Source organism: Durio zibethinus, chromosome 21 (genome assembly GCF_047325235.1).
Source record: "Durio zibethinus cultivar Kanyao isolate XHJ-2024 chromosome 21, ASM4732523v1, whole genome shotgun sequence".
In the NCBI taxonomy this organism is placed as follows: Eukaryota; Viridiplantae; Streptophyta; class Magnoliopsida; order Malvales; family Malvaceae; genus Durio; species Durio zibethinus.
In genome coordinates this window covers 1372500-1386081 of record NC_143182.1, presented here as the reverse complement: position 1 = coordinate 1386081, position 13582 = coordinate 1372500, and the positions used below count along the sequence as shown (strand labels likewise).

Sequence of the window (13582 nt, the reverse complement as noted above, 5' to 3'; positions counted from 1 at the left end):
TATTTTTTTAGTTTTAAATTACGACTTTGTTTATACAATAAAAAAAAAAAAAGTAAATAATTCTCCACTTTCATGAAATTTGAGTCAAGAAAATTTTGAATCCTTCATAAATTTTTGAATTGCTCATATATTACCCTCAAGCCGGTTCCACATTTTTCTTTTATTATACTATTGGTAGGGAGGTGGTAACAATCCAATTAAGGCATGATATGAAATGTACCAGGTAGATTTGGTCCAAAAGTTTGATTTTATTATAATTAATTATAATTTGCCCTCCATTTTATCTTCCATTTGGCAGCAAAACATCTCGTTGCCCTGACAATTGGCTTTAAAAGACGGCAAATGTTTTGAAAGATTTCCAGGTTTAAGGAGTTACATCTTTTTTTGGAAATCGGCAAGTACAAATCCTCTTCAAATTGTTCACTTGTGATTCCATGAATATGTTTGATATATTTTCTTAAACTTTACCAAACTAAGGAGAAAAAAACAAATTGCATGCTTCTTTCCTTTCTCTTTTCATCTTTTGGTTTTGGTTGTCTGAATAATAACGGAAGACTATGATATAGATAAAGCAGAATCAATTGAAATTAAGGACACATTGTTTTGAGCCTGCAGCCAATTACATAAAGAATTGCAATGAATGATCCTATCATTTAGACTTTTCAATCATCGATCATAAATGGCAGCTCGCTAAAAGGGAACGCTCTTCCTGTTGTACGTCGGATTAGAGACCTTTATTAATAAGCTTCCGACCTCGTTAATCTAAAGAATATTGCATATATGCAAATGAAAAAGTCAATGGCGCGTTAATTGTTTTTTCTTCAAGTCATACCTTTAGAAAAAAAAAAAAAAAGGCAATTATCAAAAGTTATTACCAAAACACCATAAAAATTACTTGCAAAAAGTCATTAAACAAAATTGTACTAATTACTGTTAGAAAATTTTCGTCGTTTATTTAGTACTAAACCGTCTATATAAACAGACCAAGAGAGCACTAATATTACCCCATATAAACCCTAACCTTTCCACGATTTGGTTTCATCAGTTAATAATCATTCATTCATTTGCTGTCTAATAGGAATTGGTAAGCCATCGATGGCACCTCCTAAAATCCTCGTAGCACTTTTCCTAGTGTCGTTGTTTCTTGTTCCGGTTGTTTTTGGCTATAGGACTAACGATGTGAGATCATGGTGCAGAAAAACTCCCAACCCACTGCCATGTGAATATTTCTTGAGCCATAAATCAAAAAACACACCAATCAAAGATGAGCCTGATTTTCTCAAAATCTCCATGCAACTCGCTCTAGAGCGTGCCAAACATGCTGAAAGTAACACGTATTCATTGGGCCCAAAATGCCGAAATGAGCGTGAAAAGGCTGCATGGTCTGATTGCCTTAAGCTCTATGAGCTAACCATCCTCCGCCTCAACAAAACTGTTGATTCCAGCACCAACCTCAACAAAGATGATGCTCAAACATGGCTCAGCACAGCTTTAACCAACCTCGAAACTTGTCGGACCGGCTTTATCGAACTTGGGGTCCCAGATTATCTTCTACCCATGATGTCAAATAACGTGTCCAAATTAATTAGTAACACACTAGCTCTCAACAAGGCACCTTACAAGGAACCTAGCTACAAAGATGGATTCCCGACATGGGTGAAGCCCGGTGACCGGAAGCTTTTGCAGTCTCCAACATCGGCTTCTAGCGCGAATATCGTGGTCGCACAAGATGGTTCAGGGGATTATAAGACGATAAAAGACGCGATATCGGCTGCTTCAAAGCGATCAGGAAGTGGAAGGTATGTGATATATGTGAAGGCAGGTACATACAGGGAAAATGTTGAGATAGGTTCCAAGCTGAAAAATATTATGCTGGTGGGCGATGGCAAAGGGAAGACAATTATCACCGGAAGCAAAAGCGTCGGAGGAGGATCCACCACTTTCAATTCAGCCACCGTTGGTGAGTAAATTTGGCTTTTCGCATGATTTTTCTTTAGGTTACAGATAATTTCTTACAGTGCCATAGGAGTCCACTTTGCGAGAAAGCAACCTACATTAATTAGCTGGGAAAGGGTCATCCTAATTAATTCGTTTAGAATGGGTATTAACTAACCTAGTACTCGATAATAACTAAGTACTTACCATTTTATATAGGATCAACAAAAGTCTTCAATCGAATTTAAAGAAACTATTCACTTTTTTGATAAGCAACGGGATCTATTTACCTACTTGAAATTTTTAGATTAAATTTCGTAAGATTTAATTTATTATTTTAATAAAATTTTTTTCGAATTTTATCTAAAAAAATTTATTCTAAATCTTTCATTTTCTTTAATGTTACATTAAAAAAGACAGAGTCAAGAAAGTCAAAACATGGCCCAACTGCATAAATATAGCAAGCCATCTACAGAAGTTTGGATGGTCCTTTCCCTCCTAGCTTCCAGCTGGGCTGCAAATAAAGTCAACAAACTCACTTTATTCAAAATGTGGCCCAACAATCTAGAAAATGTCCTAAACAAAATTATTTTTGTGGATAAAAATGGTCGTTCTTATTAAATATTAATAACGTCGAGTCCTTGCCTTAACTAAATGGAACCGGTTCTACCGTTGCCACAAAAGATCATCTATTTTAAAAGTTGAACTTTAAATTTTGACCAAGGGATATTCATAAAAGCAACATACATAGTCAAGGAAAGTTTTGAAAATTATAACAGCATGAATCAGTGGTTTGATCAGCAAGTTCCTTTGGGTCAAGTTCTAGATTGAAAATGAAAGATTAATTGACGTTTTTCTCTTTTTTTTTTTTTTGTAATGTGGAATTTCAGCTGCTGTTGGAGATGGGTTCATTGCTCGTGACATTACATTCAGAAACACAGCTGGTGCAAAAAATCATCAGGCAGTCGCTCTACGTTCAGGCTCTGATCTCTCAGTGTTCTACAAATGCAGCTTTGAAGGATACCAAGACACTCTCTATGTCCATTCCGAGAGGCAATTTTACAGAGAATGTGACATCTACGGAACTGTTGATTTCATATTTGGCAATGCTGCTGTTGTCTTCCAAAACTGCAACATATATGCACGGAATCCCCCTAACAAGACCAACACCGTGACTGCCCAAGGTAGGACTGACCCTAACCAAAACACTGGAATTATCATCCATAACTCTAGAGTTACAGCTGCTTCCGACTTGAGGCCGGTACAAAGCTCAGTCAAAACATATCTAGGGAGGCCATGGAAACAATATTCGAGGACGGTTTTCATGAAAACGTTTCTTGATAGCTTGATTAACCCAGCTGGTTGGATGGAGTGGGGTGGTAATTTTGCACTTAATACATTGTATTATGCAGAGTATATGAACACTGGCCCTGGTTCATCCACATCTAATAGAGTCAAGTGGCGCGGCTACCATGTTCTTACTAGCGCAAGCGAGGCATCAGAATTCACCGTCGGCAATTTTCTCGCCGGAAATTCTTGGTTGCCTGCCACTGGTGTGCCTTTCACCTCTGGCCTTTAATTTGTTTCAATTTTATATATATGATTTTGAATTAATTCAACTATATATTCAAGTATATTGAGGCAGGCAAATAAATAAATAAATGAACAATAGCACCAAAAATGCTTCTTTATACAGAGTTGTCATTCTTTGTGTAATCTTAATTCTTAGTGAACAATAAAGTCGAATTCCATCCTTTGTGTTCCTACTGTACGGATATGATTGACCTTTATTGTCATTTTTTGTTTTCTTCTCATGGTTGGTTCGGATCATGGGGTTTTTGATAAATTGACAGCCAATATTCAGTTATTCAAAGGTGCATGCAAATTGCAAAGGCATGCATGCCGGAAGTCCATTGGTAGTTAGTCAATCACCAACCAAATATATTTTTCTTGTCATTCACTTCTCTAATTAAAGAAGGTGAGTTTGTATTTTCTTAATAAAAGTCATATCTAACACTTTTGCACTTTGTTGCAAACATGTGAGTGGTTAAGGTTTTGTTCTTATCTATCTTGGTCAATAAATTTCTCATTTACAGAAATTATTTTATGTTTGGAAAGACAATAATTCGTTTTCAACTGAAGGGTTTAGGTTTAAATTGCTTCACCAACTCCCCCACAATAAAAAGAAGTCCATTTATCCCTCACCCCCCCCCCCCCCCAAAAAAAAAAAAGAAACGTCCTTGTATCTAGATCCAGTTCTATATGGTATCAAACTTCAAATTTGGGGACTTATTCAAGGAGTCTGTTTATAAAGAGCTATAGGGTTAAAAAAATCAATAGGGGTTGACGCAAAGCATCAAGATTCTAATCTCATGATCCTTTATTGGTAAATAATATATAAGTCCGAAAAATCTTTAAAACATTCGTAAATTCTTTTTTAAATTGATGGTTTGCTTTGACTTTAAAGATGGAATAACCTTTTTTACTGTTAAATTTTTTTAGGGTTAAAAGCAAAATCTCTCCATGCAAGTTAGAGGGGGTATATGTTGTCTCTATAAACGATTTTGAAACTAAATTCGAAGTTGTCATATGGTACAAACTTGCATATAGTTTTTACCCATATAGTTTTTACCATAATCAACCATTTACTTATTAAACTACATGATAAAAATTTTGCTGTTGAAAAACCTTGATTCCAAGCATCACATGATCAACTTGGCTTACAATAATATATAAAGGATAAAGCTATAATTTTATTCTAAAAGTAATTTTGGTAAAAAAAAGGTGATGGATTTTATGACAGGTTAGAGGGAATCAGCAGCATTTTTGAAGTTGATGGAGATTACGGCTCTATTAATTTATAGCAGCTGAAGATAACATTGCCTCCTTTTGTGAGAAAAGAAAAAACAAAACATAAAATAATGTTTTAAAATTGAAAAAAAGTAGCTGACAAAGTTGCCAATATTAAAAACCAACATTAATCAGTTCTGAAATCACGAATACTCTTCTTTTGCTTGAAAAAACCAAGTCTCCGCCAATCTAAACATGCGACCAGGGCAGGGTTTATATCATCCTAACACCTGTCATTTCATTCTGCAGAAAGAAAAGGATCACTTTTGATGGAGAGGGAATGGAGAGAAAGAAGTATATGAACTAGAAAAAGAGCTTTACCCATTGCTTTTCGGCAAAATGATAGAAGAACAATTAGAACCGCTAGGCCTGCTAATACACCCACGATTATGGCTACTGTTTTTCCAATGTCATCTTCGTGTGAGGAATCTACACAAAAAGCAAAAGTTATCGGAATTAATCCTATACTTATATATACTGTACTACTATGGTTTTGCACCAACTGATATGACAATGGGCTAACCAAGGCTGCAGCCACTAGCAAATAAATCTCTTTCTTAATTTTCCCTCTTGTTATCCTTTTCATTTTTATATTTTCAACTTGTCAAAAGTACTTTAGCTAGAGATATTATTCTTTTTTAGATTTCAGTCAGTATAATTATGAAAGAAGACAGGGAAATTTTAGTAGAATCTTTCCACTATTTGGGGTTTAGAATGGTTATGCCAATATCCCACTACTGCTTTTTTTGTCAGCCAATAGTGCAGCTTTAAGGCAATGATTCGGTTCTTATTCGAATGAAAGTGGGAGATGATGGCTTCTCGAGATGTGGAATTGACCTTGTGATGCACAGATAAATGGAATAACCCCTTTTTAATCCATCAATTAGTAGGAATTTAACTCATTGTGTGATAAGAAACTACTTGAATAAATTATGTAGAAAAGAGAAAAGATGAGATATGAAATGGAGGCATGACAAAAACAATGCAGCAACCTAAAAAGAAAGCAACTAAAGTGCCGATGCCCATTAATGCTTTACTTTATAAAAGGATTACTTATTGACCCTTGATGCCTTTGTCTCTAAAAATTTTGAGTGGCCTCCCTCTCCCTCTCTGAAATCAACTAAAGTGAGTCAATATCCTTTAACGTACCGTGTGTCTTTTGGACTAACAATATGAAACAAATTGAGCTTACAATGACCTTATTACATACAAAAATGGCTACATAAAAGTTACTAATGAACTTTGTTCTAGTTGTTCTGGTAGTAAAATTATTGACTATAGTTAGTTATAAGGATATGGATTGCACCTGGAGAAAATTCACCATAGTAGCCAGATGCCCAGTATCGAGCATAACACTGCCCTAAGAACACATCAGCTGCTGCAGCAGATCCACATAAACTCTTCAGTTTTCCCACAGCATCCCCAAGGCAAGACGAGCAATCACTTGGGCTCAGGTCCCCCAAACACTGAGCAAACCCTTCAACCAAACCTGAGGAACTAACTTTAAAACCAATAGCCGCCTGCAAGTCAGCTAGAACATCATCTCTACGCCTAAAGAACTCAACATCGTTATTAACACTTTTACTGCATTTCTTGAACCTGATACTTGTATCGGGCGTCCCCAAGAAATTAGCACGCTCATATCTTAAATAACAGCCTTCAAGTTGTAAAGAAACCCCATAAGAATACGGACAAACCAAGCCTACTTGGTTAACAGCACTTTCCATGCATCTTGAGCAGTCAGCAGTTTGCAAATCACCCCTGCACTGGTACAAGCCATATATGGTGCCTTCTGGTGTCGTTGAGCTTCCATTTCCAATAGCATAGGTATTATAAGACACTTGAGAGGACGAGCTAATAATTGATGCGAGAAAAGAGTTGAGGTTACCTTCAAATGGGGAGTTTGGTGCGTACTTTTCCTGAGAGCAGACAGCATAGATGAAGATATGAGCTTTGACAAGAAAACCAAAGTAACTGAGAGAAAGGAAGATAAAGAAGAGTGTAGGAAGTCCCAGGGCTTGGATAGTTTTGTGAGTGGAGTGTGATTGAAGGCTCCCCAGCATTTTTTTTTCCCCTTGTTTTTTCTTCAATTTGGCTTTGCTTTCTTTTGTTTTTGTTTTGCTCTCTGTTTTGGTGGTGTAGAAGTGATGAGTGATTGCTTTTCCTTTTTGGTCATTCTTGAATTCTCATGTTTCCACCTTTCCTATTAAGAAAGGGCCCATTTGGTCTTCATGGATCTACTCAAAATTTCTACTTTCCTTGTTTTTTTTTTGGGTATAAAATTTCTACTTTAATTTGAGTGAATGGTCATAAAGTCAAGCATATACCGTTACTTTGTTTTCTAGCCAATACCTCATTTCATCATTTGGCCAGGATGTCTTTTGGACACGGCATTTGCATCCATCCAACTCATCAAGAGTAAAAACTCTCCAGTTGGTGACTTGATGCCTGTGGGCAGGGAGCAAATTACTCTCGTAGCAGAAAATCAGATTAGATCATATGGTACCTTTCACTTTTAAGAAAGGACAGAAGACATCCTGAATGTCCAAAAAAAACCAAAACAGATAATCAGAGAACTCAACCTTAGAATTCTCCACGAAAATTTGTCAGTATATGAACAACCATCGTGGTACAACGGTATAAAACTAATGAAAAATGGAATATTTCCCCTCTGAGGACTGTTATCACCATTCTCATAGGTATTAAGGTTGATGGTGGAGAAACCTATCTCTATCTCAGGTTTATGTCACTATCTGGTATTTGGGTAATCGCGAGCAACCACTGATTAAGCTTATATGCTTCGGCCTGATCAACAGCCCAGTCTTGTGAATCGTTTTCACAATGCAAGACTATACCCGAACTGGCAACCACGTACTCAATTATCAGGCCTCCTTCTCACTTGTGTCTGAGTCAGCTGCCCACTATCTCTCTTAGTCAGACTTGCCTCAGCTCATGGGCTCACTCAGGCCCGATTCCCCTGGATAATTTCCAATTGATTAGGTCCAACTTTGTTGACCCTGCTCCAGCATGCTCAGTTTCAACCACGATAAATTAATAACCAATAAGATAATGTTCCTTCACCAAACCAAAAGACTCTAAGCTTGAGTCCCTTCTCCTCCAAACCCAGATTTTCATTTTGAAAAGAGAAAAGCAATATAAAATAGTGAAGAAAGAAGCAATATTCTTCAAAATAAAAAATACCCAGGGTTTAGCCAAAGCATCACGTCTCGATAAACCCTTGATAAAGTTGCATCTAGTTTTCGTTTTGTTCCACCAGAAAAAGTAGCGTCTGGTTTCTCTTCTACCCTCCTTTTTGCTATAATTTACAATTTCATGGTGCAGAAAAAGTGGATTCTTGTTTAATAATACTTTAATTACTTATTGCTTATTAGCTTGTTGTAATAGCTAATCTGACCTCTCTTCTTTGAACTCAACATGACAGTAAATACTTTCTCAAACACAGCAAGAAAGACGCTGATTTTAGAAAAATTCTTTCTGCACTTCAACAAGGATTAGGAGTTGAACAACATGTTTTGCTCCACCATATCTGCAAGAATGTTTTTTTTTTTGTCTTTTCGTTCGTCTTATTTGAATAAATATACACTTGAGTCACGATATATCTTTGGATAATAATATAGTGCTATTGCTCTATCGTTAATTACCTTGATTATTTTTTAGAATAAATTTTAAAATTTTTATTGATAAAATGTTTGACTTTTAATTTTAATTAATTCCGCCCTTCATTTTCTCATTGCCCAACTTGCTTAGTTTGACTTCAATGCAACAACAGGCTTCTTCATTTATGAGCAAAGGATAATTACGCTGTACATCCCTTTTTTTAACTTTTATTTCTTGCAGAAGACATCAATCTTTCACGAAATGGACAAAACCCATTAGAGAAAACTTGAATCCCCTTCAATCTATTCGAGATGAATAAAACGTGCATTTCACTAGAATTGTCCGGATGCCATGAGATAATGTACCCAAAAATAAATAAATAAATAAATAAAAAGTGTGAGATAAATTATATATTAGCATATTTTTAAGGCTCCAATAATAAAATAAAACAACAAAAAAGAAGGGGATTAATTTCCGAACTAAAGTTTCCTCAGCTGGGCGAATGCCACCCGACTTTGTCATGCAAACATCAAATCTAGCAGAGTTTCATCTAATCTTCTCCTTTTGACTAGGTCCTCTATCCATTCAAATTCACACATGAGATTGAAATTTTCAAGTTGATGAAGTTCTGTTGTCAGTGATAGACAGATATCAAACGGTTGCTTTGGCTTAAAGATTACTCTTAACATAAAAAGTAAACGCCCCCGGTCTCCACATTGCAATTGACATTACTTAGATTGGAAATTGTCAAATTGATCAGATGAAGACGTGAAGAATTTACGAATAGTTTTTTTTTTTTTTCGGTGATGGAATTTACTAGGAGTATCAGTTAAAGTTGCAAACTAAAGAGGGCAACCAAATTTTTTGCTTGAAATTTGATTTTATGCTATTGCTAGAATGAAAACATGCTCCGTTCCACCAAAACAGAGGTGGCTTCGATCGCTATCAGCCACATGAAATCCCAAATGAAAATTGAATCCAAGGTGCATTACACATGGCTGGATTGAGTAGGGCTAAATGATGGGACCATATGGTCCAGGGAGCTTGACGTGGCAACTAGCACAGACCATTAGACTATGGAAGTTGTGGTGGAATTGCCTAAACAACCAACACCACTCTTCATGTGATTTCCACTATAAGATTCGCCACTGCTCTTCAGGGTGCGTGATAGGGACACTTATGGTTACAAACACTGTGCCGACCTTTTTCATTTTGTTTTTTTTTTTTTAGAAATTTCTGAAAGGATAAATAAAGTTTCATTTGATTGTCAGTTTTTAGTCCAATTTCTGAAATTAATCTTTCAATTAAACTGATGAAAGAAATTCCGATCTTTGCGTAAGTGATGCACCTAATTTTTTTAACTAAATTAGACTCGACGGGGTGAATCTTTGAAATGTCTTGGCTCTTGTCTTAGCGACTGAGATTAATCCATTGGAGATAGTAATGTCGGGAAGATTTGGTCGTTTATTTCATAACAAATACAGGAGACACCTCGACGACATACAAGAACTGAAAAAACTAACACGTCTGCAGTCGTCTATATGTAAGGTTGGCATCGGGTCGGGTTCGGGATGGGTTTTACTCGTCTCGAACTCGATCCGACTTTATCACTAATAAACCCGACCCCCGACTCAACTCGAAAATTTTTTTATTTTTTCATACCCGATTCCGATCCGAACCCGATATTATATAATTCATACCTAATCCGATCCGACTCGAAATTAATAAAAATATTATTTTTTAAATATAAATATTTAAAAATATCATTATATAAATATATATATAAATAAATAATTAAAAATTAATTAAAAAATAATTTTTTAAATAATATCGGATCGGGTAAGGTCCGACATGCCTAAAACCCAACCCCGATTATTTTATAACATTATCCGACCCGACCCAAAAACCAAAATTAAAAAAAAAATTCGATTTCATAATGTCGGGTCGGGTCAGAACCTACAGGGATTGGGTTGAATTCCCATCCCTATCTACATGTCCTGTTGCACCAAACAATTTCTTTTGTACTTAATGAACAAGATCTAAAAAAAAAAAAGAACAAATTGAGAGTCATATAAATATAATTAATGTATCTTAAATCCTTGAAAAGGTAAAAATATAAAATTAATTGATAATTTATATTAAATACACTAACAATAAAATTTTTATTTCACAAATACAATTAAAAAATTAGTACATACTTCATATTTTTTATTTTCTCTATCTTTTTATTTTCCGTCTTTTGTTTTGGAGATATTTCAAATATATATGTTATGTTTTAAAAATATTTAAAACTCTTGCTTTTTATATTTTAAAATTATTTTAAAAACTTTTTATATTAAAAATTATGAAACTTTAATTTTATTCAAATTTAAATTTTAATATTAAATATATTAAAGTCAATTTTTTTTTTAAATTCCTTGAAAATCAGTATATAACAAATATTTTAGGATGGAAGGTCTAATTAATTTTATATATTTTTAATATATCTTATAAAATATGTATTATTTTATTAATCTTATTTGTAAAATTAAAAAATTTTATTAATCATGAATAAAATAATATCTAATCGGTTAAAAACATCAGTATCAAATTATCAATAATTCAATGTGATCTTTAATTACTTGATTTAATAGTTAAGACAATTTTAATAAGACATCAAGATTGAAGTTGAACTTCAACCTTTTCTCCTCTCCTTTAATATAAAACTCTACTCCTTCAAATGATAAAAAAAAAAAATAATAAACGTGATTAATATACAGATGATCATAAAGGCAAATTCCTGCAACTTGTTTAATCATTTTCTCCGATATGAAACCTTTTATCACTCATTCGTTATCAAATCAACCGTGGGTCAGAGTTGGCCGAAAATATAAGACAAAGTCTACTAACAAATTAGAATCATTTACTCCTCTGCCTTATTTTTTAAAATGTTCCAAAATTATAATTTTTTATATTTTTAAAATTATTTGCATGATTTTTTATTTTTTAATATTAAAAATTATAAAATTTTAAATTTATAAAAAATTTTAATTTTAATATTAAATATATTAAAATTAATTTTTTTTAAATTTCATTAAAATCAACATAATTCAAACATTTTAAGACTAAAAAAGTAATTATCATCACAATCCCAATCAATCACAATTTTCAGCATTATTTTCGGCATAATTATTTATAATCTAATTAAATCTAAATAAATTACAACTACAATGGTAAATTTAAAGAAAAAATATTCTCTAAATGTACACCTGATATTCCATTACACCATGCCTTTGAAAAAGTCCACCGAAAAGTATTTATAAAAGGAACGGTAAATAAATTCTACCAAGCCAAAAATTCCAAAGACATCATTATCACAGTCATTGACTAGAATTAATTATCGTCATCATCAACAATCTTTACCACCACCACCACGAGCCACCTCTCAATGGTGGCGCTTCCAAGCCATTTTCCTTCCACCGGTCCCCGCGGCGATCCTGGTCTGGACCCTCTCAAACTCGGAGATCCGGCAAGGAATCGTGATTCCACCTTGGTGGCTGAACCCATACTCTTCTTCGGCTTCTCTCAAGAGCTCGCTGAACAAAGGGTGGTTAAAGTAAATAACTGGCACCAAAACTCTATGAAAGTCGCCGTCTTTTTTACCAACGTAGACGGCCAAGTGTCCTTTGGGAATTTCCATCGGCTTTTCGTTGATTGGGTCTTGCCCAATGGGAACGTAACCCAACCCGGGTTTTAGTGAGCATATAGATTTGGCTCCGTCTGTCAAGCGGCGACCCCAACTAAGGAGCTTGGAGAAAGTCTTTGACTTGCAAAATGATCCTGCTTGTGTCAGGCGATGGTATCCACGTGGTTTCCGAGCTTTGCGGATGAACCATCTGGAGATCCCGACAAGCCGTTTCCCGATCTTGAAGCCCCTTATCTTTCTCATGGATTCTGCCTGGTAACGGAAATAACGTCAAGAAAGAAGAGAGCTTTGGCCCTTGTGTTTTTTGTAGCGTACGAGAATAAGGCTGTAAGGCTTTTACTAGAGTGAAAAGGAAATTAGGAAAAGGGCCACGGATCGGCGATGGACATAGTAAGGCGAAAGAGAGTAAGGCAAACTTCAGAGAGAGAAGTTGGTATATTTGACATACTTATTCCTCTCTCCAGCAGAGTATTTCATTCGAAAACCTGACTAAAAATTCCCAGATGAAGTAGTATTCTTTTCTCTTTTATTTTTCTCTGTTTGGCCTGCCTGAACAGGGCGATGAAGGACCTGTTTATAAATATAAAGTGAACCAAAGAAAACTCAACAGGTAGGGAAAAAAAAAGGGCAAATTTGTGAGGGTCAACAGGAGGAGAAAATAGAGTTTGGGATGGTCGGCTGTGGCACGCACGATGGAGTGTTGAAACTTGAAAACTTGTAAGCGGCGAAATCGTGATTTAAATGGGATGAGAGACTGATTTAGAGAGAGTCATAGGTCAGACAAAAGAAGGGTCGTCAGTCATCACTAATCACCGTTGGATTGACATTTCTGATTCCCTAGTTGAGCAGGGATTTGAACCTTTTTGTTTTCTGATTGGGCACTTAAATTGGTAGTTGCACTATATGGGTAATTGTAATTTATGAACAATGAGGATGTAGCAGTACTCCACCGCGCTTCTTCGAGGAAAGCCTCAGTTTTGGTCGCGTACGCATCTTTGGATTAGCACACTTTTAATTTATGGGTACGATTTTTTTAAAAATTACGTAATTTAAGTATTTATATTATAAAAATAAATTTTATATATTATATTATATTTTATATAAAAATTATTTATAATTTATATTAATATAAAATATATTATTTTAATTTTTGTCAATTTATAAATAACTGTTATTAAAATTTTAAATTATATATTTTTATTTTTTATTATATTTATATATTATCATATTATATTTTAAATTATCAAATTAAATAACAGCCTAGGGAAACTTGGTGCGGTATACCACTCAATAGTTATCCTGTGATCCATCCTACCTCGTCCACCTGGTTTTAGATGAACTATTTTTTTAATTGGGTGATTTTGTGGATTTGATATACTAATATTTTACTTTCGAAATATTATTTATAAAATTAAAATTAAATTAACAAAAAAATATTTCCCTTAACAACCAGACTAACTCATGATTGAATTTAATAATTGCTAGGTACTGAAA

At 34.6% G+C, this 13582-nt stretch overlaps 2 protein-coding genes and 1 pseudogene across 3 annotated transcripts; 1 reads left to right on the top strand and 2 right to left on the bottom strand.

Annotated features, from left to right (window-relative positions):
- The first annotated feature begins 984 nt into the window (after nt 1-984).
- Nucleotides 985-3701, top strand: LOC111304600 (pectinesterase 2-like). The gene is made up of 2 exons (XM_022901309.2): nt 985-1960; nt 2826-3701. Exons 1-2 carry the CDS (start codon nt 1096-1098, stop codon nt 3512-3514), a joined length of 1554 nt encoding a protein of 517 aa, XP_022757044.2. The 5' UTR covers nt 985-1095; the 3' UTR covers nt 3515-3701.
- Nucleotides 3702-4849: 1148 nt separating this feature from the next.
- PDLP8 (plasmodesmata-located protein 8) lies at nt 4850-7180 on the bottom strand. Its single transcript, XM_022903771.2, has 3 exons — nt 6092-7180; nt 5107-5214; nt 4850-5028 (listed from the first exon to the last, which is right to left on the bottom strand). The coding sequence occupies exons 1-3, from the start codon at nt 6846-6848 to the stop codon at nt 5024-5026; spliced, it is 870 nt and encodes a 289-aa protein (XP_022759506.2). The 5' UTR covers nt 6849-7180; the 3' UTR covers nt 4850-5023.
- Nucleotides 7181-11620: 4440 nt separating this feature from the next.
- Nucleotides 11621-12908, bottom strand: LOC111305905 (auxin-responsive protein SAUR36 pseudogene; annotated as a pseudogene). Its single transcript, XR_016331583.1, has one exon. The product of XR_016331583.1 is annotated as an auxin-responsive protein SAUR36 pseudogene (transcript).
- Nucleotides 12909-13582: the final 674 nt, after the last annotated feature.